Below are 26,602 nucleotides of genomic sequence, written 5' to 3' on the forward strand. Positions count from 1 at the left end.
TTGAGTTGTCAGTAGTACAGTCAGTAAGATAATTACTTGACAATACAGTGGCAAGAAATATAACACTTGAATTCAGTGTTCATTGTAGTTTTAATGGTTGTTCTGCACTGTTTGAGATGTGTTGAAGATGTTATACTTTCATCTGGTCAACTTACATAATATCATGAATCAAGTTTTTTTTTTTTTTTTTTTTTTTTTAAATTAAATGACAATTTCATCAAATCATTTTAAGGTCATCTCATCAATATCAAACACCAATTAACCTCCAAACATTGTGATTTAAAGAACTAGAAGTTTAATCGTATTTGATTCAATGACTGCCAGCATTCAGCACCATGTTTTCAGCCTGGTCTGAATCTTCTAGTAAGACAGATGTGACATTCTGAAATGGAAATGCAGTTTTTAAATAAACTAAAGTATTGCACTTTGTCTGTCTACTGGAGCCAGTGTCAACCATCTCCGCCAGACATCAGCATGGAAATTAAATAAATGTGATCTTGTATTTCTCTGAAATGTGCTTTGTTGATTCTGCCTCCTCTGTTCTTTCTTGCTAGTAAGGAACAGAAAGTGAAATAGACTGAAGAATTGTGTCCACAGGAAGCACCAGAGTGGACAACTCGAGAGGACCTTCCAGATGATGGATTTCACCCCACCAAGAAGCCGCTGTCCCACTCAGTAACCCCTTCCTTTGTTTTGTTTTTTAACTTTTCAGCTGTCCATTGTTATAGGAACGTTGCGCCCATCTTCCTGGTACGAGGCCCTAAGCGGCCCCCCTATTTGGAGGGCTCCCAGGGGGCTCACTCCTGATTGGCCAGTGAACGTCTCCTTGCGACAGGCTGAAAAGAAAACCCACACTGCGTTGACGCAACACTTCTGTCCCCCAAATCCCAAAGTACTTTTGTGTACTTTTCTGAAGATCGCAACACTATGTCCTATCCACAATATAACCCCTATGCTTCCTGGAACCAAAGTTCCACCCCAGGGCAGTATGGACTCCCTAATATACAGACCGAGAGGGACCCCCAGAGGGCATCTTCTCATCTTGGACCTGGTCCCAGCTTCAGCTCTCCTGGAACTCCTTCTGCAACATCCGGGGGAATGCTCCCATCGATGACGACTCAGTCGAGCTACAGGCCTGAACAGAGTAGGGCCGTAATGGATCAGGAAATGGAACGGAGCGTCGACATGCAAATTAGCAGAGCCAGAGAGGAGGTGAGGCTGCTCAGCCAACCCATGCATCAACCCACAGACCAGGACACTCGCTTTACTGGATCCCAAAGGGATGACTTTCGATCCTCAGGCACAGCTAGGGTTTCTTACCCACTGCCCTCGACCTCTGCCTCTTCAGGATATAGACAGTCAGGCATTGAAAGTGGCAGTAGCTCCTTGGACTGGTTATCCAACTACAAAAGGCCCACTGCTGATGAGTCCTCTAGATTGTATTCATCATCTGTTTCCTCTAACTATTTAAGCAGTGGTCAAGGTACGTTTAATGCCCCCAGTGAAAGACGACATGATAAACAGTCGATTCCAGGGTTAGGTGATTATGACCACCCAGTGCAAGGCAAACCAACAGCCTCCACAGAGCCCAGTCGACCCAAGTACACCTCCGAATCAGGTGCAAACATCCTTCTGCACTTTGGACTTGAAAAAGATGACTTGGAACATCTTATCGGCTACCCTGAGGACCAGATCACTCCTGCTAACCTGCCATTCATCTTACGCGAAATCCGGATGAAGAAGACCAAGGGATCTACACCTGCAGATCAACCAAAACCCCACCACGAACCCCAACCCACCAGAAGCGCTAGTGGAATGAGCAGTCACAGTTCAACTGCTTCTGGATTGGCGGCGATGCACCATGGAGATAAGTCTTCGGCTCTTCCCCAGGCGAGTAAAGTGATTGACTATGGACATACTGGCAAATATACTGGAGGGTTTGGGCTTGAGGCTGGAAGGACCAGTGGCAGTGGTGGGAGTGGAAGTGTGTCACTGATGGACTCTTTCGATAGCAGCAGACAGAATCTAGATCCACTGCAAAAAAACACAACAGAGGTAAAAAGCATTGAAAAGGCAAGCTCTTTTACCAATGTCAGCTCTTCGTACATTTCAGGACTGAGCTCTTTGGCTCCCCCAAGCAATAATCCGGCCAAACAATTGCAGACCCATCCAAACCAGACTTTCCAAACAATCGGCGGATCTTTCTCTCTGCCAAAGAAAGACACAGACCTCAGAATTCGGAAGACCGAAGCCTCCAAACCCACTAAAGAACCAGAGGCAAATCGTCAGCCTACGTCATCATCACAAAGCCAGCCAATCTCCACTCTGTACCGTGGTGTGCATCCCAACCGACCTGGCCTTGTGGTCTTTGACAGTGGCAGCACGTATCAGAGTAATGATCCAGGGTCCAAAGTTACTGAACAGATGAAAAAGCAGCAGACGCAACCATTGCAGAAGCAGCAGACACAGGCATTACAGCAACAACAAAAGAAGCCAATAGAGCAACAACAACAGCAGAAACAGCCTGTATCCCAGACAGAGAAAGTGATGTGGCCTCCAGGTTTTCCTACGGCAAAATCGGTTCCCCCTCCTCCTCTCATCCCTGGTATCAATGAGGCCTTGCGTGACATACGGCGTCCGTTGATGAGCAGTAGTCTTCAACCCCTCATCGCTCCAGTAGTTCCGCCACAGCCAATCCCGAGTCTGATGACTCGACGGAAAGGGAATTTGGGGAAAGTGATTTTGACAACCGAAAAGCAGCATCCAGCAAAGGTGGCAGTCTCCAGCGGCCTGCCACGTCCAGTCCTGATGCATGACTATGCTGCAGCCTCGCCATGGGTCTTTCCACATACCTGTTCTCTATGTAACACAACTTGTACTGATATTAAGGTGAGTGGAAGACTACTATGTTCTCTCTCTTCTTTTGTCAATGAAATGGTCCATCGTTTATTTCAATATCTAAAGTTCTTGATTGTTGGATATCAATTTAAATTGTCCCATTTGTTTTTACTTAATTGGGAATTGCTGAAGAGTAGATTTTCTTGTGTGAAATATTTTCAATATTATTTGAAAAATAAAATGTTTTCATGGATCATAAATAACTATGAAGTGTTTGAAAGAAGCCTAATTAGCTGTTTATCATTTTGAAGAAAAAAAATATGTTTAACGTCGACCTTTTGGAGCAATTGTTCATTACATGATTCCAATGTGCTCAAAATATATTTAGTTTTTTATGCCAAAATGTTACAAGGATGCAAGTCGTAGCTTTCTGTTTATCTTTATTTGACAGTGTTGATGTCTGATTTGCATATGATCCGATACAAATGAAGATCAAGTCATTGGTTTCTAACAGCCATTCCCAGATCTTCACTCACTTATAGGATTTCTGAGGTAGTCATTGAACACGGACAAATGGCTTATTAGATGTCATTAGGAAGAATCTGAACAACTAGTGCATCAAAGGATTATCACAGATGTCTGTTTTCCTTTTCTTTCATGGCTCTTGTCCCACAGTATTCAGTTAGATTTTTTGTAAACCATTTTTTATGGAATGTTTAGTTTAAATTCCCCTCCGCCCCATTGAAGCAGTTACTTTACTTTGTTGCTGTACACATTTACATATCTAGGAATTAATTTTATCGAAGTGCTGGCTTTTATTTCAGATCCGTACCTACCAGGTTTTTTTATTTTACTTTTTGTATACATGAGTATTTTTGTGGCCTTAAAAGAAATACCAATGATTATTTTAAATGCAATGAACCAGAAGCCACCAGCATCCATCAAACTTCATGAACCAGGAATCAGCTGATTTTCCTCCTTTGGGACACCGCATTTGCTGTTTTGGCTTATTGAAAATAGACAAGCAGCACAATCCTCTCCTGGTGGTCCACATCCTCGATGCCTCTACTCCAGATGTCCTGATCCATACTTGATGTTGACCTCGGCTGAGATGACCTTCACCAAACCTCTGGAAACCACGCATGACCAAAGAATCAGACGTCTCACAATCAAGATCCTAAAAGAAGAACTTTTCATTTTGTTTTTTATTGGTATCAATGTATTTGTTATATCATGATACAGACTTGTTGCCCTGAACTCAAGATGACTAAAGTTATCTGTAACTTTTTTCTTTTTTAATGCTGTAATGTTGAATAAAAGATGTTCTGTCTGCCAATCACAAAAATGGCATTTGAGAGGAAGCTGATGCCAGTTAGAAGATAATGAGATGTAACTAAATGCTGTGTGTCTGTTGTTCTAAAAAATAGGATTGGATCTCCCACCAGAACACTAGCCTTCACCTTGAGAACTGCAGACTCCTCCGAACACAGTCAGTAGTCTTTCTTTTTACTCTTCCCATATACATCTCTTGTTATGCTTCATTTTGCTTTTGCCTCTGCTGCATAGTGACAACACCAACAAACCTCTTTGCTAAGTGTCCCTAAAGCATGTCACCTTCCCTAAGTATTTAAAACATTTATCTTGAAGGTTCTTTCCTGAACCCACATTTTAAAGAGGCCAGTGAAACTTATGCCAGGGTCTATCAATTATTTTATGAATGGATTCTTCAAAACACCTTGTTATGGTATTTCTAAAGTGTACACAACCCATACAATTCTTCAATTTCAGCTGAATTCCGAAGCATCACTTATACAACTAATTTATGACCACGTACCTCTACGAAGAAACCTTTTGGCTGTTGTTGTCAATATTTATGACTCTTTGCTTATTATAATTGGTCTGTTTGTTTTTTGTATTATTTTACCCCACAGATACCCAAACTGGGATGGTGAGATCAAGCCCAGGTAAATGTCTTAATCGGTTTTAGACACTATGCAACTTAATTTATATATAACTCATTCTGTTTCATGGGCCACCCTGAAACTGTTCATCAAATGACAACTTATGTAAGAAGTTTCAGCCAATTCTAAAATTGGTTCGGGGCAAATGATTGATTGCATAAGTTAGTCAGAATCCATACAGTCTCCGCCTGTCTGCTAGACATGTAGAAAACACACCAGTTAGCAACAAGTAACCTGCTGATCTTTATAAATATGTCTCCTGTTGACCGATTCTTCTCTCACCTATTGTTTTAAATAGCGACGCTTTTAGAGAAGACAAGCCCTCGCCCTCGACGTCTGCCAAGACTAACCAGCAACGTCAACCAAAAACCAGGCATGCAGACTGCTCCCGCTCCCCAAGTCCGGATGGTAGAAGGGGAAGATGCAGAAGCCGTTCACATTCCAATTCGCCGAACAGTTCCAGATACAACCGCAGTCTGTAAGAAATGTTTTCTTTTATGAGCAAAACATAATCAAACAGAAGAGATTCCTCTCACCACCAGAATTGCTGAAAGATCTGCATCATCAACATTTCCTTAATTTCAGCTTGTTGTATTTTACAGTGAGACTGTGAATTCTTTGATTTTCCATTTTTCATATCATCAGTAGATTAAATGAGTGATAAAGTTAATTTATGCATACTTTCATCAGGTCCCGTTCTCGCTCCCCATGGTATGGCCGCCCAACCTCCTCACGCTATCGGGCACGGTCAAGCAGTTCAGACAGACAATTGGCGCCAAGGAGGAGAGATGCGAAACGTTCGTCTCCAAGGACAAGCCGTGACAAACAACTATCTCCTAGGAGAAGCCATGAAAGGCGCTCTTCTCCTAGGAGAAGCCGTGAGAAACGACCGTCACCAAAGAGGCGTTCGTCCGCAGAAGAGTCATCATCTCAACGAAAGAATTCAAGCAGTGCAGACAGACTGGCAAAGAAACTACTGGAATCGTCAGGTTTGAGAAATTGAAAACATCCTGTAACCTCTGGGACCAAAGTAAAGACTAGTGTAAATACTTCATTTACTATCAGACATCATCACCTTTTTTTGATACATAATAATTCAAAGTTATTTAATGGATTTCAAAATTCTCACCGATTGTCAACAATTCTGACAATGCACTAATTGATTTGATAATTTATTTTAATTGTTAAAAAGTAAGTCTCCACGAAATGGAGAGAAATCCACTAGAAAACTTTTCCAATAGAAGGCGAAGCCTATGAAGTAGCAGGCTAGAATGCTCAGATCAATTTACAACATTATTAACTCAACTTTTTCTTCATTTTATGAGGGTCCCCGTTTGTAACCACCAAAATGCTGCAGTTTTTTCAGATTTTTTTTTCTCTTCGTCTTCATCCTTCCAGCTGTCAAGTCTATCTCTAAACAGTCTGACCTCGAGGCCATGGTTAAAAGTCTGGCTCCCGCCCTTCTGGCCGAGCTAGCCAAAATGAAGTCCACATCATCATCATCATCCTCTTCCAAAGGAGGAAAACCCTCCACATCTTCTGGAAAGAAGAAATCAGCTTCGGCTGCATCTTCCTCATCCGCCTCTTCTACAGCAAAGAAGAAAGAGTTGATTACAAACCCCAGCCTGCATAAGAGCAAGGCAAGTTCTTCCCCAAAGACTAAGGGTGTTTGATCAAAGATGTAACTGACAATTGTTCTTAATATGCATTTTGTTTTCCTAGCCATTTTTAAAAGTTAACCTGGGCAGATGGCAATTCGTGAAGGTCAACGCAATAACCTTCTGTCTCTTATCTTTCTCTTAGTCTGACAAATCTTCACCCCTAAACAAGGTGACATTATGTGGGGTCGATTATTCGCTTCCTCAAAGTTATGTGACCGCTGCTTTGGAGTGCTTTGGAAAGACCAAGTCAGTTGAACTGTATCGGACCAAACACCAGGTATGTATAAAGAGAGTTAAGAGTGAGCATGTATCTAAATGTGTTTGCCTATTCGTAATATGATGTAACGGTTACTACTTAAGAATGCCTTTGGTATTGCATTAAATGCAATACGAGGAAATGGATGGTTTTCTGACTTCCGGCTATTAAGAAAATTAAAGATTTTCTGAATTTAATTAATATGAAGTGTGTGTGTGTGTGTGTGTGTTATAGGACGATAGCGTTGGGAAAGTTGATGTTTGGGAGTGTAATAATCCAAAGATAAATGTTTGTGTGCACTTGTAGGCAATCGTGACTTTTGAGAAAGAGGAAGATGCTAAGAAATTGAAGAGCATGAAGAACTTTGAGATGAAAGGAAAGACGATATCTGTTCTCCAAGAAAAGGTATTACACATTGGTCTTTCTTTTTACTGTCACTAGGAAATAATCATATTAATATTTGCCACATTGTCAAGTATAAGATTATCTAAACTAACACATTTCAATGTTTTAAATTACAGGAGCAAAAGAAGCCTCCTGAAAAGTAAGACATTTAACACAGTCCTCAGGATGGAGAACTTAACATTCAACATACAGATCACATATTCAGAATGCTTTGTTTTCTTTAATCACTTTAGAGAAAAGAACAATCACATGTACTTTATATTGTGTGGAACCCCTGTATGATAAATGCCAATCATATTGTTAATTTAAAAACAATAAAGTTTTTCTCAGGATTTCATTCACCTTTTAAAAGGCCAGTCCCATCTTAATCAGAAAAATTTATGATTTTCCATTCCCCATGTTCTGCTTTACCTATGTAACCATTTTCCTTCCACAGAAAACCAGTCGGGGCCAGTATCTCCACACCTCAAACCACTAAAGTAACAACCAACTCTAAAAAGATTCTCCCTGTCCCTAAAGGGAAGCCACCGAAAAGCCCAGTTAAAGGCCAGACCTCGGTCACTAAAGCAAAAGTCTTGGTTTCCAGAGCGAAAAATGTCTCAACCAAGCAGGTAGCGAAAACTGTAAAAAAAAAGTTGGCTGCCAAAGGAGCTGTGAAGAAAGTTCTGGTAAAACAAAAATGTTTAAAGTCCTCAGAATCCAGCACCACAGCTCCAGAGAATCAGCCTGACGCTGGTGACGCCAAACAGAAACCTGTAACTGAAGCATCTGAGACCTGTGTTAAGGAATCTGGAATGGTGCTAAAGGAGACAGACAAGGTTGTTGAAACAGCAAATGCTAAACTTGAAAAAGCTGAAGATGCTGAACCAATGGAGGTTAGGGAGACAGGTGTTGAAGGGGCAGAGCCCATGGAAGTGGAATCTTGTCCTGAGGGGAAAGGGGAGAAACCGACAACTACAGAAGCTGAACATTCTCCAGACAGTCAAATACCAACCAGTTTGGTAGAGAAGCAGAAAACAGAAACCAGCGTCAAAGCTTTACCAACCGTCCAGCTCAGCTCTCTGTCAGAACCAGAGTCCACTGCACAAGGACCAGAGACAGAAGCTTCACAGATGCACCAGCAGGCTGCAGGAAGCCCAACTGAAGTGGCTGTGGAGGAAAAGCTTCCAGGTGGAGGACTGGAGACAACAACAAGGCTAAAAGGTATGTTGGAGATCTTCTGTAATGGATTCATTAAGTTAAAATGTGCCCTAAGGTCTTGGCTAAATGTTTAAAGAATAAGGATGGAAATATTATAGATTTTTGTATTGGAAACATTTGTTTACTTTAATATTTTTTTTTTTCTTGGTTGGTTATTTAGTTTTTGTGCCGTGGAGGACGGAACATTTCATTACTTAGGTGATGATGATGTTCTTTAAAAAAAAATACTGATTTTCACATCACTCAAATTTGTTTTTGAAGATCCTGTGACTGCAGTGAAGACACAAACGGATGCACCTTCAGCCCCTGAAGCTGTCTGCAATGTCTCGGCTGAACAGACTGAAGTGGCTGCATCTCCCACAACTGAACCAACAGCTGCAGCAGCATCCATGTCGTCTTCGACTGCAGATAACCCTCTGACTATCGGGGAGATGATAGAAAAGCACAAGGATAAAATTCTAAAAGGATTAGGTAAGAAATTAATTCTGAATATCACAAATGTCTGCATGTAATTATTCATTTCCCTTACTTTTCTTTACATTTTCTTTTGTCTCTTTCACAGCGTGCTCCAAGGGGACCGCCGTAAATGTAAGTCAAATCACTTGCATCAACTACTACACTATTTACACTTGTTTTCTTAAAGATATAAAAACTTAAAAGAGAAGACATTCCTTATTTTTTTTATTTCAAATGACAAGCCTTTAAATATCCTTAATAAAGATTGATGGAACACCACAGAAACAGAAATATGTAACAAAGAACTATGTAACATCCCCCCACACACACACTACATCCCACCACTCACAGGAAGAACTGCTCAGGCTGGGTGCGCTACCAGTTAGATCAGGAGGGGCTAACATCCACACACAGTCTCGGTAGGGGTTGCACCCTATTCTCTTCTGGAGTTGCCCCGGGTTTAAGGCGAAACAGCAGCTTGGAGCACTCTTAACCACTACACCCTGAGTGGTCTCCTGGATGACATGTCTTTTCAACATTGCATGGGACGCTGGGACAGTGCCCTAGAAATGGCACACGGTGGTGGTTCCCCTGTATCACACTTCTCAGCCTTCCTGGTTAAGTGTTATCCCATCTGCTAGAATGGATGGTACAGCTGATACTTAAACCTCAGATTGAAGAGGAACAATACAGATTCCATCCTGGCCGTATAACAACGGACCAGCTTATCACTCGCGAGGATCCTATGGAGTATTCCCATCCGGTCTACATGTGTTTTGTAGATCTGGAGAAGGCCTATGACCAAGTCCCCTGGGGGTGACTGTGGGGGGTGCTTCTCAGGGCCATCCGATCCCTGTACTGTCGAAGCAAGAGCTTTGTCTGGGTACTCGGCAGTAAGATGCGTTGCTGCTCGGGTTTGGCCTCCGCCAGGACTGCGCTTTACCACCAATCCTGGTTTTAATTGGTCAATGAATTCATCCATTTTTTAACTGGGGTCAAGGCCACATTTATTCAAAAAAAATCATAGTATAAGAAACTGTTTTACTGCTGGGATGAGATGAAAAAAATATATAAATTGAATTATGTGATATCAAAAAGGGAATTTAGAAAGAAATTAACTTAACTTGAAACCCAAGCAACCCGAAACCCACACTGTTGTAATTGATATTTTCCTGATGAACAGTTACCATCAATAGCTGACAAATAATTAACAAGGGTTTGGAATGTTGTTACATGAACCTACAGCTGTCACTAATAACTATCCTTCTCTTTCTTTATCTTCCTTAATGTTTCCAGGTTAAGGAGAAAAGTCAGAAAACAAATCTAAAAGTCTTACTTCTGACCGGACTGCCGCAGTATTATGATGGCTGCTACACAGAGGATGACCTTGTCAAACTGCTCGCACCATTTCAGTACAAACTTCAACCTAACAGCATCTATGTTGTTCCTCGGGCATGCATGGTAGGCATTCTGAACTGACTAGGTTTATAAGTATAAGGTTTATAATTTCCTCTGCATGTTAGTCTTGGATCAGAGTATTCTAGATTTTGTTAAAGTGTATTTGCTTTGTAAAATTGTTATACTTTGTTTTCTTTTTCTGTTTTTAAATTAGTTAAGCCACAGTTTATCCTTACACAATCACACCTATCTAGTTTTTTTTCAATCATTTATCTTGACATATATTGTATATGAAGTACTGAACCTATATGAGACAGATTTGAACTAAATTCACAGGTGTACAATGCTTTCAGAAGAAATACTTTAAGCAAATTCATTAAAACATATTATGTTGTTTCTGGTTTTCTTCTCAGGCCTTCGTCATGATTTTGAAGGCAGAGGTTATGCTCAACATAATGAAAGCCACCATAAATGGCATGTTTTTGAAGGGGTCTAAAGTCTCTGCCAGTGCAATACCTGTTGGCATTGCAAAGATAATGACAAAATCACCGGTAAGCATGTGTGCAACATGGTTTTTATTGACATGGTGTTCCTGCTGCATTATTTTGTATCAAGAAGTTAAGTTATTTTGTAGTCTGATCTTTTTTTTTTTTTTTTTTTTTTTTTTTTTAACTTAAATTTTTATTGGGTTTTTTGCACATTTTACAAATATCAAACCACATATATGCAAAAATACATCCAGAATAAAGAATAGTCTCAAATAGAGCTGCATGTGATTGGATTAACAATTCTTATACATACATACCCATATATTTAGGTCAAAAAGACATTGAAAGGTAACAAAAGACAAATCAAAAGCCACAACAAAAACAAAAACAGGAAAGTAAAAGACAATGAAAAATAATAAATAAAAATAACAGTGACATGTAAGCGTTCTTCCTTACTTGAAATGCAACGTCATGATCTGATTTCGAGCCTCCTAATCTGTGGTCTCATTAATTTTTCTTTTATATTCAACCCATTTTTCCCATCTTGAATCAAACTTCCCCTCCTGGACCCTGTAGTCTGATCTTTTAAGTATCGTTGCGTTTTATCACTACCCATTCTGATGTTTCTGTTTTTAGATTGGGTTTTACGTATCACTGATGAAGCTGATGGATTATGTAAGTACTACACATAAACACTAAGTTTTCCTAATTTGTTAACTCCTTTAAATGCTGTTGGATAAAGTAATCCGCCTCTTTCTTCCAATTTATACTTCAGTTTTTAAAATGAGTTGTACATGTAACTGTTTGGTCTATTGCATCAATGCATTGCTTAGCTTGTGTGTCTGTCTTTAAGTTAACTTTTTATTTTGGATGTTTATTTTCTGTAGCCTGTGGGTGATGAAAGGAGCATAGTCTTTATCGATAACATTTCACCAAGTGAGACCAAGGACCTCAGAGAAGCTTTGAGAGAAATGAGTTCTGTCAGAAACTACCTGCCCCTCCTCAACAAGGTATAAACAAATACAATTTTGCCTATTTAAGTGGCTATAAATAATATGTCCTTATAGTCTTACCTGTTACATACGTGTGCTTGTTTGTTCCAGGTATTTATACATTTGGAGACAATTCACGAGGTAGATCTGTTTGGAGTTTGGTACAGTCTCCTGAAACCAGCCCCTGGCTATGAAGTCCACAGGGTGTATTTACCACCGGCCAGCTATGCACCGATACGTAAGTTTGTTTTAGGAAATGAATAGAATGTACACACGATACGTTTTTGGTTCACATGGTTAACAGGAGCCCAACCATAGATATCCATGGTGTGTGTAGGGTTTGATTAATAGCTCTTAACCTGTTACTTCTGATATATAGCTGTTTGTCTCACACACTCTCCCAGGAGTAAGATCTGGATGTGTGTGTGTGTTTGTGATGTAGTCTGAGAGAGAGGGGGGAGGGGGGCGGCAAAATGCCGAAGCCAGTGTCGTGCCAGCAAGCTTTAAAAACATGATACATTGCACTTGAAGTTTGATATTTTTATTTACTACTTCCCATGTAGAACAAGTCACAATAGTTTGAATATATTACGTTTACTGCCAACCCCTACTTAAAATATATTGAAAAGGTTACTGAGCTTGGTTTTTTATTTGTGCAGCACCAACAGATACTGAGAACATTCTCCTGGACAGCAAGGATATAGTTGATGGAGCAGCTTTACCACCCAAAAAATGTGGCTTTCCACAAGGCAGCCTTTCACAATTTTGGATCACTTTGAAAAAGAGCCCCTTCCTTTTCCCAACTGTGTCGCCTTGGTTTGATGTCCCAGGTAAGAGAGACAGTTGTAAGTCTCACATTACCAAGTATATCACATTAACGTATTCAGTGATGTAACTGTTTCGCATGTTTGATTTTTAATTGCAAGATTACCTGACAGTCACAAGAGAAGTGGACATTAAGGTAAGCCCGTTTCTCTCCATAATGAAACCCAATGAAAAAATATAAGATTACAAGAAATTCCAACCTACTAATTGAATCGGCGTCATTAAATAAATTGAACCTTGTGTATTCTAGGAGGCCAGTGATCGTGGTGCCATGAACTACTCCACAATCATGTTGACCGGTCTGCCAGGAAATTTAAGCTACATGCATGGGGACGTGGCCAACCTGGTCTCCAGTTATTTCCCCAAAGAGAACCTTCACTGCTTGTACTACAATGTGATAGTCTTACCGCTGCAGAACAGGGTAAGGAGTTGGCTGTTACAGGCACAAACATTGTAACAATTAGAATTTTTATTATATTATTTAAATGTAGCTGTGTTGTTAAAAAGTTTATTTTTTTTCCCATTCCTCTCCAAACAACCAGGCCTTTGTGTTCTTCCCCAATTGGACTAAGTGCTGTGATTTTGTACGAAATCAAATCAAAAAAACGATTTTACTCAGAGGCCGAAAGCCCGGCGTTCACTTTGTGATGGAACAGATGAACCCTGAATCTAGTGAGGTATGGACACTGGGCAAAATGCCAAAAGGGGCACTCTGGACTGTTACACTGTCAGGATCGGGATTTGAGTGTTAAGAATACCATCCTAATCTAAAATAGTTTTTGTTTGCATCTATGGCAATTAGTGACTTTTTATGTCTTTTTTTGCAGGTGTTGATGTACAGAAATCTGATGAAGTGGAGCAACGCAGTAAGTAAATCTTTAGTCAATTAAATGCTCCTCATCTTTGGATCTGTTGGTCTTTACAAACAATTATTTCTTGTTTTTTCAGGGAGTTCCAGACCTGAAGGACCTTGAGGACCGCTTGCTGTGTGTGCAGATTAATCAGACGTCTTGTCACATTATCAGGACGGTCATGGAAGTGGTAGCGTCGATCGCGACCTATGTCGACTTCCTGCCACTTGCCAACAGGGTAAATAGTTACCTTCACTTTTCACACCTTAGTGCTGAGAGAACCGCTTAAAGCCAAAAGAATCCTGGTTAGCTTTTGAGAGAACATAGTGACATAGTAGGTTTGTGGGGCCGGAGATAGGCTAATATTGGAGTTAAGCCACGAATGTTAGTGTAATATATCATGACATTTATTTTCGAAATTGTACAATATTCTTTAAGATTCCAAATGCTCAATGCTGCTCAACCGTTTTCTTCTTTTGCCTTATCAGTTTCTGTATCTTGTCTTCTCTCTCTTTCCGTGACTGTCCTCAGATATGCATTGAGATGGCTGACTCCAGCGGTGTAACGCAGGTGTTGGAGAACTACCGCTCTGTCTCACAGAACTCAAAAAAAATGTGCTTTGTTTGGTACGCATGTGTTCATTTTAAGATTACGTTATGACATGATTGTTAATTAGATTCATAATAACTCATAGCTTTGTTGTTTCCCCTATTCTTGCACTGGAACTGACTAACTCCTTTTTCTCTCCTCAGGGAAGTTCATTCAATTAACTGTTTAAAGTAAGTATATACAATTGTAATTTATTAATTTCAGGTTAAGAGAAAGAAATACTGTGTTTTAATTGCCAGAGCATGACAATTATCATTTTGAAAACTGGTATTACCCGAATATAAATACATTCTGGCTGTAAACTGAACATGCTTGAATTTTGGACTATTTCATGAAATCTACAAAGGACATGTGATGCATTTCTTTGAATATTGTGACATGTTATAAGCCAAGCTAAGGATTTCTGTTGCAAAGATTAGTTGCAAACTACATTAAATTTGCACCAGTGGAGTTTTGCAGGATGAATAAAGACCACCATTTTGACATACTTCATTCACCAACTATAATATATATCCTCACTCTTCATCATCACATACAAACAATAGACACAAAACACACATAACTTGGCACAAACCTTATTCAGTCATTTTCTGAGAACAGCTATGCTTTCATCTGACAATCATTTACTGTTTTTAATTTCAGTTTGAAGGATCTAAAACAACACTTAGACGACTCTAGTGAGACCACAATGCAGTTGGGACCTGACAACAGCAATGTCAATACCAAGCCCCCAGCTGTGACTTGTCAAACCCAGCCTCCTCCCTCTGAATCGGATAATGGATCACAATCTGCTTTAAAAACTAGTGACCCTCCTGCATCCACCATTGCTGAACCAATCAAAGCAGGACCAAGTGCTACCATCGAGAGTGACATAGTAATGAAGGAGGGCGGGGAGAAATCAGGAACAGAACTGCCCATTGACTCCACTGTTGGTCCCGCGACAAAGGAAGATGTCAAAGAAGTAAAGGAGGAAGAGGGGTCACAAACTGCTTGTAGCTCTATTACTGATGTGATCTCTACCTCTGAAGTCACCAAGGGAAACAAAGTCCCAGGGCCTTCTAGCACTGCCAGCCCAGACACAGCTTCAGCACTCATGCCCGAGGAAAACTCGGAAGAACTTCCGCAGATTAACGAGGACGTTTTCAAGTTCTTAACGGCAGCAGTTCGCCAACATCGAATCACCCGAGAAAGTGGGAAGAAGGTGAGACCTTGCTTTTAACCTAACTCAACATTGTCAATGCAATAATGTAAAGTCAAGCATGAAATGGCTAGTGCTACAAGATAATTTCCGTAAATGTGAAAAAATGTATGTGCCATCACATTTTGGAGACATTTTTTCTAATTGTCCACAAAACAATATTCCGATGAATCACGTTATTGATTAGTTTGTTCCTGTAATTATGTCTTCGTTCTCAATGCAGGTTGAGCATAAATTTGCAGATGACAGTTTACCTTCAGACGCCTATCTTTTTGATGAGCCAGATTTCAACATGGATGACTTTGTCACTCTTGATGAAGTTGGTGATGACCAGAGAGACAAACGCCCCGATCCTCGAAGCTCGTCCTCTTCTAAGCAGAACTCCAGGTCAAGAACAAGGAGTTCACATAGTTCATCTTCTGCTAAACGGACCTCAGTCTCTTCCTCATCCAAGTCGACTAAAGACTCACAATCTTCACACTCGACCACTAAATCGCCATCCAAACCCCGGTCCTCTGCCAGTGTCAGTAAGTCCTCCTCTTCTTCTCGACGTTCTACCGAAACTCCTTCCTCCCTTGATCAAAAAACGCAACCGAGCAAGTATAAATCTCCATCCAAAACATCAAATACTGCATCCTCCAGCTGTAAGACCCGCTTGTCCTCCACTGCAGGTAAAATGGAAAAGGTAACTGCTGAGGCACTAATAGAGACTCATCTGGAGCACAAAGTGTCCACAGAGGGCTTTACTTCAAAAACTGTTATGTCAGAGACGGATAAAGAAACAACAGAGCTGCATCTACCACCTCATGGACATGGATTAGAGTTGAGCCAAGCCCAGAGTGTGGAGAAAAGCCAGCGGAAACGAAAAGCAGATAATGATGAAACACAAACAGGGCTGGATGAGAATAAGTTTGAAAATTACCAAATCCTCGATTCACTTGATAATCAAACAGATGAACAAACGGATGATATGGACCAAGATGGTGTCTCCAAAACCCAGCTGACCGGATCTGAGGAAGGTAAGACTTTGCTCGAGGAAGACTACCAAGTCTTGGATAGTGTCGACAATGAAGGCGCAGCTCACCCGGAGGATTTCAGTGGAATGGACATAGACGATTCTTTTCAAGTGTTAGACAGTGTTACAGAAGAGCCAGAATATACAGGGGATGAGGACAGTCACATGGTCCAGGAGGATGGTTCCACAGTTCAGCAACTCACTGAGAAAGATTCCAATCCAGTAGTCTGCATTTCTGATGATTCCGTTCTAAATGTAGGTGGGAAAAGCCGGGAGACAAATAATAAAGATAATATCCAAGTGTTAGATATAGTTAGCAAACAAACTCTGTGCGAAAAGGAGAATGGGTTGAAGAAAAAAGACCAGCCTCTTCAAGACCCCGAAAACAAAGATCATTTAAACAATCCTGACATGGCCGATACTGAGCAAGAAACCTTTGAGATATTGGATTCAATTAATGATCAGACTGCAACAGAAGATGACAGCCACAAGCTTGAAACCTCAGGTGAGCACATATCTAAAGAAGACATTAGGCCAATAGAGGCAGAGGAAGAAGTTTATCAGATCATTGATTCGGTGGAAGATCAACCACCAAATACAGAAGCTGAGTCAGTGTCTGACATCACAACCAAGGAAGGAGAGACGAAAGTTGGAAAAGATGTGAGACCATCAAAGAGGGCTGGTCCAACAGCCACTGCATCAAAACATGAAGAGAAATCGCCAAAGAAACGGGGCAGGACGGTTAAATCTGAGACACAAACAAAGATGGACAACAGTCCAAGAGTTCCAACAGTGCAACCAACTGAGAAGTTGGTTTATGAGACAATAGATTCTGCTGACGAACAGGTTGAAGAGGCCACGACCACAGAAAAATCAGGTAGAAGGAGGAGTGCAAGAGGAAAGAAAGATGATAAAATGACATTGAATCTCCCGGAATCGTCCATAAAGCCAGAGATCACATATAAGATTTTAGACGAGACTGCTGATGATGAACTGACCGCCACAACAAGATCTACTAGAGGAAATAGAGAGAGAACGAGAAAAGATTGTCCGATTGAGAAAACCAAAAAAGAGGACACGCCAACAAGAAGGTCCACTTCTGCCAGAGAGTCACAGGAACGAAAAGGGGAGAAACACAAGAGAGAGGAGAAACCCCTTCCAAAAGAGAGCCCACCAACAAAGAAGAGGGACATTGTTGAACGAGAGGTGAGGGAGGAAGATGCTACCTATGAAATAATTGACTCGGTCGAGGACGAAGTTGTTCAGGATGATCGGCCCTCTACAAGAGGAAAAGGAAGAAGGGGAAGACCAACAAAAGAAGTTAAAACAACAAAAAGGGACAGTGTAACCTTGAAGAAGGGTGACAAAGACGCCTCAGAGAGAGTAGCTGACCAGGAAGAGGTGACCTATCAGATTCTTGATTCTGTTGAGGACGAAACCACTGACGGGCCCCCCACAGAACAGTCTGAGAGCGCAAGAAAAGAAAACATTTCTAAAAACAATGACAAGCCGAAAAATGAGGAAGCGGAAGTTCCCATGTATCAGATTGTAGATTCTCTGGAAGACGATCAAGTACCAGAAGAGGTATCAGCCACAGAGGTTTCTGATGAAGGCAGAGAGAAAGATGCAACTCCAACAAAACAAGAGGCCTCAGCTGAAGACAAGGACACACCAACATGTGGTACCACAGTTATGGAAGTGTTGGAAAACACAATTGTCAAGGAGGAAACTGTTGTTAAGGATGATCAGCCCTCTACAAGAGGTAAAGGAAGAAGGGGACAACCAACAAAAGAAGTTAAAACAACAAAAAGGGACAGTGTAACCTTAAAGAAGGGTGACAAAGACGCCTCAGAGAGAGTAGCTGACCAGGAAGAGGTGACCTATCAGATTCTTGATTCTGTTGAGGACGAGACCACTGATGGGCCCCCCACAGAACAGTCTGAGAGCGCAAGGAGAGAGAACATTTCTAATAACAAAACGAAAAATGAGGAAGCGGAAGTTCCCATGTATCAGATTGTAGATTCTCTGGAAGACGATCAAGTACCAGAAGAGGTATCAGCCACAGAGGTTTCTGATGAAGGCAGAGAGAAAGATGCAACTCCAACAAAACAAGAAGCTGAAGAAAAGGACACACCAACATGTGGTACCACAGTTATGGAAGTATTTGAAAAATCTATTGTCAAGGAGGAAACTGTTGTTAAGGATGATCAGCCCTCTACAAGAGGACGAAGCAGAAGGGGAAGACCAAAGAAAGAGATTAAAACAACTGAAAAAGACAGTGTAACAACTAAGAAGTGTGACAAAGACGCCTCGGAAAGAGTAGCTGACGAGGAAGAGGTGACGTATCAGATTCTCGATTCTGTTGAGGACGAGACCACTGACGATCCCCCCACAGAACAGTCTGAGAGCGCAAGGAGAGAGAACATTTCGAAAAACAATGTTGAGCCCAAAAATGAGGAATCAGAAGTTCCCATGTTTCAGATTGTAGATTCTCTGGAGGACGATCAAGTACCAGAAGAGGTATCAGCCACAGAGGTTACTGATGAAGGCAGAGAGAAAGATGCATCTCCAACAAAACAAGAGGCCTCAGCTGAAGAAAAGGACACACCAACATGTGATACCACAGTTATGGAAGTGTTGGAAAACACAATTGTCAAGAAGGAAACTGTTGTTCAGGATGATCGGCCCTCTACAAGAGGTAAAGGAAGAAGGGGACAACCAACAAAAGAAGTTAAAACAACAAAAAGGGACAGTGTAACCTTAAAGAAGGGTGACAAAGACGCCTCAGAGAGAGTAGCTGACCAGGAAGAGGTGACCTATCAGATTGTCGATTCTGTTGAGGACGAGACCACTGACGGGCCCCCCACAGAACAGTCTGAGAGCGCAAGAAAAGAAAACATTTCTAAAAACAATGTTGAGCTGAAAAATGAGGAAGAGGAAGTTCCTATGTTTCAGATTGTAGATTCTCTGGAAGACGATCAAGTACCAGAAGCGGTATCAGCCACAGAGGTTTCTGATGAAGGCAGAGAGAAAGATGCAACTCCAACAAAACAAGAAGCTGAAGAAAAGGACACACCAACATGTGGTACCACAGTTATGGAAGTGTTGGAAAACACAATTGTCAAGGAGGAAACTGTGTATGAGATAATTGATGATTTAGAGAAGGTAAATGAAGATCCATCTGCTGCAGGACGTTCTGATACAGGAAATGAGGACACTTCATCCAGAACAGACATTAAGAAAGAGGAGAAATCAAGGTCTAAGTCCCAGAGTGACACTGCCATCCCTGAAAAAGAAAGCAAACAAAATACTGAGAAAGAGGACACAAGCACCCTGGTTAGCTTTGACGAAGTTAGCGACGAGGAGGAGAATTATCCTGACGACACTGATGAAAAGGAAGTGCTAAGGAAGAGACAAGCTTCCTCAAAAGAGAAGAAGTTGGCCAAAGAGCGTGACGTGAGGAGAACCAGGGAGAGAGAAGAGAGAGAGCGAAGGAGCAGGAGTGGCAGCAGAGGCCGGAGAGGGCATGGCGATAGTGGTGGAACGAGGAGAGGGAGAAAAAGTAAAGAGAATGTGGAAGAAAAAGAGCTGGTGACTTTGGATGAGGTGGGAGCAGATGATGATGAAAGAGCGCCGGAAAGCCAAGAATCGGATGGAGAGATCACGGAAGAAAAGCTGAAGGCACTCGTCACTCTGGATGAGTTCGTAGAAAAAGAAGAGAATGGAAGGGACGAGCAAAGCACACTGGAGGCCCGCCCACTCAGCCAGGAGGACGAATCAGTGGACTCCTTAAACCCAGAGGTAAAGTTCAAGGCTTTATCACACATTTAAAAAAAAAAAAAAAAGTTCTACAGATTCAGAGAAACTTGTGCTTAAGATCTGCTGTCTGTTGTTAGACTTTGGTGACTCTAGACGAAGCCGTCTGTAATGAGGAAGAGAATCCGGACCAAGAGAAAGCTGAGAAAACCTTGAGATCTGCTAAACGCAAACATGCTGAGGACACAGGTGTGTAAAGTTCTGTCAATTCATAGTAAAGTATACGTACACAAGTAGGTTTGCAATATTCCCAAAACAACACTAGCATCAGTAAATACCAATAAAATATAGTGTAAAATCAGCCTTTATGCAGACCACATATTAATATTTCTTCGAAATCCAAGTAAATCAATCACATAAGTTATTAATGTCATCAACACATACAGGAAATGTTCAACACAAATGACAAAACCTGACTTTATTTTTGCTTTGTCTTAATTAGTTACTTTTTTTTCTATAAACCTGTTTATAAAGAAAAAAAAAAACTTTTCTGTGTAAATGTTCGTCTGAAACATTTCCTTTTTGATTCTTTTTCCTGTTTCAGAGGAAACAATGAACTTTGTGACAGTAGACGAGGTGGGAGAGTTTGAAGAGGAGATCAAGGAAGAGTTGACCAGGACAAGAGGTCGACCCAAGAAGTCACCCAGAAAGACCCCTGGTAATAAAAACACATTTGTTCTCTTTATACAATCTTGATCTAACTAGCCGAGTGTGAAGTGGTTTGGATCAATGGTTCTGAAATAAATACAATGTAAATCCGGTAAAGCTAGCCGGTCCTTGTTGCATGTGTTCCTGTGCTTTTATGGTTGCAATGCTTGGATCAGCCAAAACGGACAAGAGTGTAAAGCCATTGTTACAGGAAATTGACCTGCATCAAAATCCAACTGCAGCAGGGGCCAGACATACAAAGGAATCAAAAATTAGTTCACTTTGACCCACTGTACGCAATAGGTACAAAGTATAAGTACAAACTATTTGTGTTCTCAACCCATTCATCTTCTTTTAACACAGTGAGAAAATCTGCCAGAGGAAAACAAGTGAGCACGAAAGACGACAGAGAAGCAGAAAAGGAACCAGCTGTAGCCGACGTAGAACCTCCCACTTCTCTAGATGCCTCGTCGCCATTGGTCACAGATCCTTCCGAGTGCCAAGAGGAGATCCAGAAGGCAGAGGTGGAAGCACCGGGCCAAGCCCACATCGACGCTGCCTCTGCTGGACAGGAGCCTGAACCGGAGCGCCCTGAGAACCAGACACTGGAGGAAGGAGGGAAGGAAGAATGTAGCAGGGCGGACAGTAAAGGTACGGAGAGCTGAGCTTTAAGCTGAATCCAAATGTAAATCATGGCATTTATTTGTTTAAACATGACTTTAAACAATGGATGAATGAATGGTTAAAATAGTAAGGGTCTCCCCGACTAAGAATTTATTTCATAGTCTAATCTTTTCGGATTCTTGCCTATAGTCGACTAATCGTCGAATAATGTTTTTTTTTCCTGCCCGTTGATCAGTTTTCTAATAAGTGACATTGGCTTTCATTTTTTCCAATTTTTGATTTACAGTATAGTTGGCTGATATTTATACCACAATAGGCGATGTACCGTAGTTTATTGGGATAAACTAATATAAGAAATTCATCTCGTCCACAGTTCTGAGTAAACTGAGGAGGGAGGCTGTCGGACCTGAAGCAAAGCGATCTCGTTCTCAGTCTCCTTGTGTCAATGCCGAATTTGAACTGCCGCCATTCAAACCCAACAATCCCCTCGGTGAGACACTCACTCACACACACACACACACACACTCACACACACTCACTCACTCACTCACTCACTCACTCACTCACTCACTCACTCACTCACTCACTCACTCACTCACTCACTCACTCACTCACTCACTCACTCACTCACTCACTCACTCACTCACTCACTCACTCACTCACTCACTCACTCACTCACTCACTCACTCAGGCCCAATCTAGATCCACCCCCTACACCCTATCCCTATCCACTATCCCTCCGTTTGCGCGTTCGCGAGGAGGGCCTGCCATATTGAGTGTCGTCCCAAACCACAGAGCCTCGAGTGTGAGTGGGTTATAAAGCCCTCGATCACCGAGTCTGCATCGATAGTGGCTTAGCCCTACGTTTGACACAGGTGTCCGCCAATCAATTAAGTCCGGAATGGAGGAGCTAACTTACAAATGACAGTTCCATGGAGTTTGTTTCCCGAATTATAAATGAAACGTTCTCTTACCTCAAACAGACATTTGATTGTTTATTTTTATGCATAGCCCTATATGACGGAACCAGAGGGTAGCCTACAATTTTGGAATTAACATGTTGTTTTACACTTGTTGATTTGATTATGCCACTTGTCTACCGTTTGTGTATTTTCAAGGCGTGGATAAAAGATAAAACGAAGCAGATGAAGAAAATGCCCACAAGTTAATAAGGGACAGTGATTATTATTTCCTTAAATTGTTAGTAAGATTTGTGTTACTGTTAAAGCCAATGAGGGGTAGTAATAGCGGCGGTGACGTCAGTCAGCTGGAGCGTAAAACTTTTCTTATTTATGACCACCCTTGCAGTGCATTATAATTTATGCAAGCTAATTAACTGCCGCGATTCGCGGGTCGAAATGGCAGATTAACGTATCATGACAAGTGGAATACATGCTTTAGCAGACTATTGTTCTTTTCCCTGGTTTTGTATGCTGCTGTGCATGTAAACTAAAAGGATAATTAAACAGCGGATCACCCACCCGTTTTCTCCACTACAGACTGAGCTGGTAAAATTAAGAATATGCAGTTACAAAATGTTTAACAAAAAATAAATTATGCAGCCAAAAAATCATGGGAGTGAGTTTGTTTTTATTCAATACTACATTTACTCTCACATGCGTAGCTGAATATGAATGTAAAGATCGTTTCAGGTCAAATAGGCCTATAAAAGTGGTGGAATTTTATTTTAGGGTGAGAAATAAAGACTTAACAGTTAACTAGTGTCTCCAGGTTTCTTCCTGTTTCCGTCTGACAGAGGCGAGGGCTTGCCAAAGCCGCGCCGTTGTTATACCCTCCCCTTAATGATCGAGTGGCACTCCACAGCCGCGAGGGTGACTCCACAGCGAGTCACACTCGCTCACGGAGTGGGAGTGCATAGGGAGTCATTTGGGAAAGGGCCACACTCACTCACTCACTCACTCACTCACTCACTCACTCACTCACTCACTCACTCACTCACTCAATCAACAAAAACCCACTTGTAAACAACAAACCCTTTCACTGTCGCCCTCTACAGGTCAGGAGTTTGTCGTCCCCAAATCAGGATATTTCTGTAATCTCTGCTCTGTGTTCTACGTGAACGAGAGCACAGCCAAAGACCTACACTGCAGCAGCCAGAGACACTACAACAACCTGCAGGTAAAGACAAACAGACACACACACACACACCACGGACGTAATTTGGGGGGGGGACACAGGGGACATGTCCCCTGCACTTTTTCAAAAGGCCGTTTTGGTCCCCTGCACTTTTTACCGTCCAAAAATAATGTTGCGCTATAGTAAACAGAGACATGTCAAGCACTAGGACCAAGCGGAAAACTGCCGCTCAAGCTGAAGCCTGTTTCCCTGAGTTTAGACCGCCCACAAGCTCCTCGATTGGCTCTGCCGTTTCTTGTGTGATTGGCCGTCCCCGCTGTCACTCCATCTTGCGTGCACACTCAGTACACCCAATACATCCATGATGAGTACACCAGTCTGCTAGTTGTCCAGAGGGGTATACTACGAAGCGAGATTAAGGGTTGAGCGAGGTCTGTTGAGTGAGTCTAAAGCCAGCATTTTCAGTATCACGAAAGGTTTATCAGTATTTTCCGCTGCTCTCAGTGTATAGCTCTTACCCCATGATATGAATATCAGAGGTTTCATTTACATTAATGTTTGAATCGTGTCCATGTGCGTGCGCGCGTGCGCGCGTGTGTGTGTACGTGTGTTTGGTAATTAGGCGCCGACATGTCTAAAAGAAGAAAAGTGGATATAAGAGACTTCTTTAGAAGTCAAAGTGTAAGTTACTCAAATAAATGCATTACACCCATAGATAGTAATTACACCTATCCTGCAACACCTTCACTGGCTCCCAATAAAGCAGCATATCCACTTCAAGATCCTCCTCATCAATTAGCTACAAAGATCTCAATAACCTTGTCAAGTGTCTTTGAGTTTTATTGAAAGTGCTGATAAATAAAATGCATTATTATCATCATTGTTATTATTATTTTAACTGTAGAGCCCCAACAATTGCAGCAAATATTTTAAAAAGCTTATATTTAATGCCAAATAGATACACTTATGTTCATGTATTATTTTTATGTTGAAAGGCAGCAAAAATGAAAAAACACCAACAATGAAAGATTAGGGAAATTACAATGAAATAGATTACAAATGTGATTTTATACATCAAAACTCATGATAATTGTGAAATTAGAAGTTTTTTCCTCTATAACCATATCATCAAAATTGATGATTGTTGCACCCCAAATTGTCGCACTGTTCATGTTATGCATCAACATATTTTTGTCAGGTGACAGAAGGAGATACAGGAGGAGAGGCTAGAGGAGGGAGAGCAGGAGAGGCTGGAGGAGATGGAAGACAAGAGGGTGGAGGAGGTAGAGGAGGAGAAGCTGGAGGAGAAGAGGCAGGAGGAGGTAGAGGAGGAGAAGAGGCAGGAGGAGGTAGAGGAGGAGAAGCTGGAGGAGAAGAGGCAGGAGGAGGTAGAGGAGGAGAAGCTGGAGGAGATGGAGGAGGAGAAGCTGGAGGAGAAGAGGCAGGAGGAGGTAGAGGAGGAGAAGCTGGAGGAGAAGAGGCAGGAGGAGGTAGAGGAGGAGAAGCTGGAGGAGGTAGAGGAGGAAAAGCTGGAGGAGAAGAGGCTGGAGGAGGTAGAGGAGGAGAAGCTGGAGGAGAAGCTCGAGGAGATGGAGGAGAAGAGGCAGGAGGAGGTAGAGGAGGAGAAGCTGGAGGAGATGGAGGAGAAGAGGCAGGAGGAGGTAGAGGAGGAGAAGCTCGAGGAGATGGAGGAGAAGAGGCAGGAGGAGGTAGAGGAGGAGAAGCTCGAGGAGATGGAGGAGAAGAGGCAGGAGGAGGAGAAGAGGCTGGAGGAGGTAGAGGAGGAGAAGCTGGAGGCTCACAGGTGAGGTTGAAAGAATAAACATATGTAAATCATGAGATTAAGCATTGTGACAAATGTTAGGGTGACGATAATCTGTATCAGAGCTTTCAAAGTTCAAACACGTGCATCTATATATTTTGTCAGATGAAAGAAGCAAACTGGACAGGTACAGTTTTATATTGAGGCCAGTGTACTAAAAAGTTGTCTAAATGTATTATTTTATTGGTAAGAAATAGTAGCGACTCAGTAGTGAGTACATGAGCTGGGTCAGCAACTCACAGTAGGGAGGGAGTGACATAAACATTAGAGTTTTATTAAAAATGTGTGTCCCCCCCACTTCTGAAATCAAAATTTCGTCCTTGCACACACACACACACACACACACACACACACACACACACACACAATCAAACGCATAAAAACCCAAACTTGTCCTGACATTGTTTTTCCTCTTCTGCTTCTTTTTGCAGAAACATTACCAGAAGCCTGAACAGAAAACATCGAGAAGTCAAGGCTCCCTTTCTGACTGATTCCGTCTTAATCGACTTGTTGAATAAATTTTTATTTTATATCATATATATTAAATTATACCATATAGATGATATTCAGCTACCATAGTTTAGCCTATTCTCCTCAAACTCATTTCAATTCTACAGTGTTTGGTGCCTTGCTCTGCCTACAGCTGCACAGTTGTAGGAGAAGTTTCCTTATCGTATCAGTAAATATTCAGTGGTTTGGACCTTTAAAAAGTGCTACGTGACCAATTTCACTCATCTTGATTCACTTGAGAAGTATGTGTTACATTCGGATAGAGGAAAAAGATGGTCAGCTCAGATTTGATAAGAAAAATGCTTTGCGTTACAAAACAGGAGAGGGCGCTGTTGCTTAGATACACATTTTATTTTTGTTTGTATTATTTTTTTTTTGTGAGGCTGTTTTTTAGCTGTTTGACGAATACAATGGAGCCTTGTTTCTTGTTTTTAGTTATTGTGAACAATAATATTCTTGTTTCATAAATGTCCAATGTATATTTCATTTTCAAATTTCATGTAAATCATGACATGTTTTTCTGATGTAAAATAATTATTGTGCTAAGAGAAAGTTACTATTTTGACAACTCTGTTACGTTAAAGGAATTTAGTGGCGACATAAGGTCATTGTACCATAATATGTGAAGTTTTATTTGACCCACATGAGGGCGCTCTGAACAGGTGCCATTTCTTTAAACAAGGAAATGTTTGTTTTCTGTTTGTATAAAATGTGAATAAAAGAACACAAAAAAACCTGAGTTTTGACCATGATTCACACTTTTTCTTTATATCAAGAAAGATCCTTTTATTTGGTTTTTCAGTAGGCTATTATAAAGTGCCAGGTTGTTCATTTGTTACAGACAGGTTGTATGAAAAGAATGAATAAAAAACAACTTATGCCACTTATATGATTTACCATTTTAAAGGTATCCAACGATTTATGGTTGATCA

General features: G+C 41.3%; 1 protein-coding gene across 1 annotated transcript; it reads left to right on the top strand.

Annotated features, from left to right (window-relative positions):
* The first annotated feature begins 1,779 nt into the window (after nucleotides 1–1,779).
* LOC307269244 (uncharacterized protein) lies at nucleotides 1,780–26,386 on the top strand. Its single transcript, XM_080052122.1, has 33 exons — nucleotides 1,780–2,889; nucleotides 4,266–4,327; nucleotides 4,770–4,802; nucleotides 5,098–5,277; nucleotides 5,490–5,788; nucleotides 6,198–6,439; nucleotides 6,603–6,737; nucleotides 7,023–7,121; nucleotides 7,238–7,260; nucleotides 7,558–8,324; nucleotides 8,583–8,792; nucleotides 8,884–8,909; nucleotides 10,074–10,238; nucleotides 10,589–10,726; nucleotides 11,300–11,338; nucleotides 11,551–11,673; nucleotides 11,767–11,893; nucleotides 12,315–12,485; nucleotides 12,582–12,616; nucleotides 12,731–12,901; nucleotides 13,023–13,157; nucleotides 13,308–13,346; nucleotides 13,429–13,569; nucleotides 13,863–13,957; nucleotides 14,084–14,110; nucleotides 14,583–15,141; nucleotides 15,362–19,954; nucleotides 20,050–20,158; nucleotides 20,514–20,627; nucleotides 20,981–21,268; nucleotides 21,615–21,731; nucleotides 23,259–23,380; nucleotides 25,592–26,386. The coding sequence occupies exons 1-33, from the start codon at nucleotides 1,816–1,818 to the stop codon at nucleotides 25,649–25,651; spliced, it is 10,518 nt and encodes a 3,505-aa protein (XP_079908248.1). The 5' UTR covers nucleotides 1,780–1,815; the 3' UTR covers nucleotides 25,652–26,386.
* The last annotated feature ends 216 nt before the right edge of the window (nucleotides 26,387–26,602 follow it).

Source organism: Ammodytes marinus (assembly GCF_949987685.1).
Source record: "Ammodytes marinus genome assembly, chromosome: 23".
Taxonomy (NCBI): Eukaryota; Metazoa; Chordata; class Actinopteri; order Uranoscopiformes; family Ammodytidae; genus Ammodytes; species Ammodytes marinus.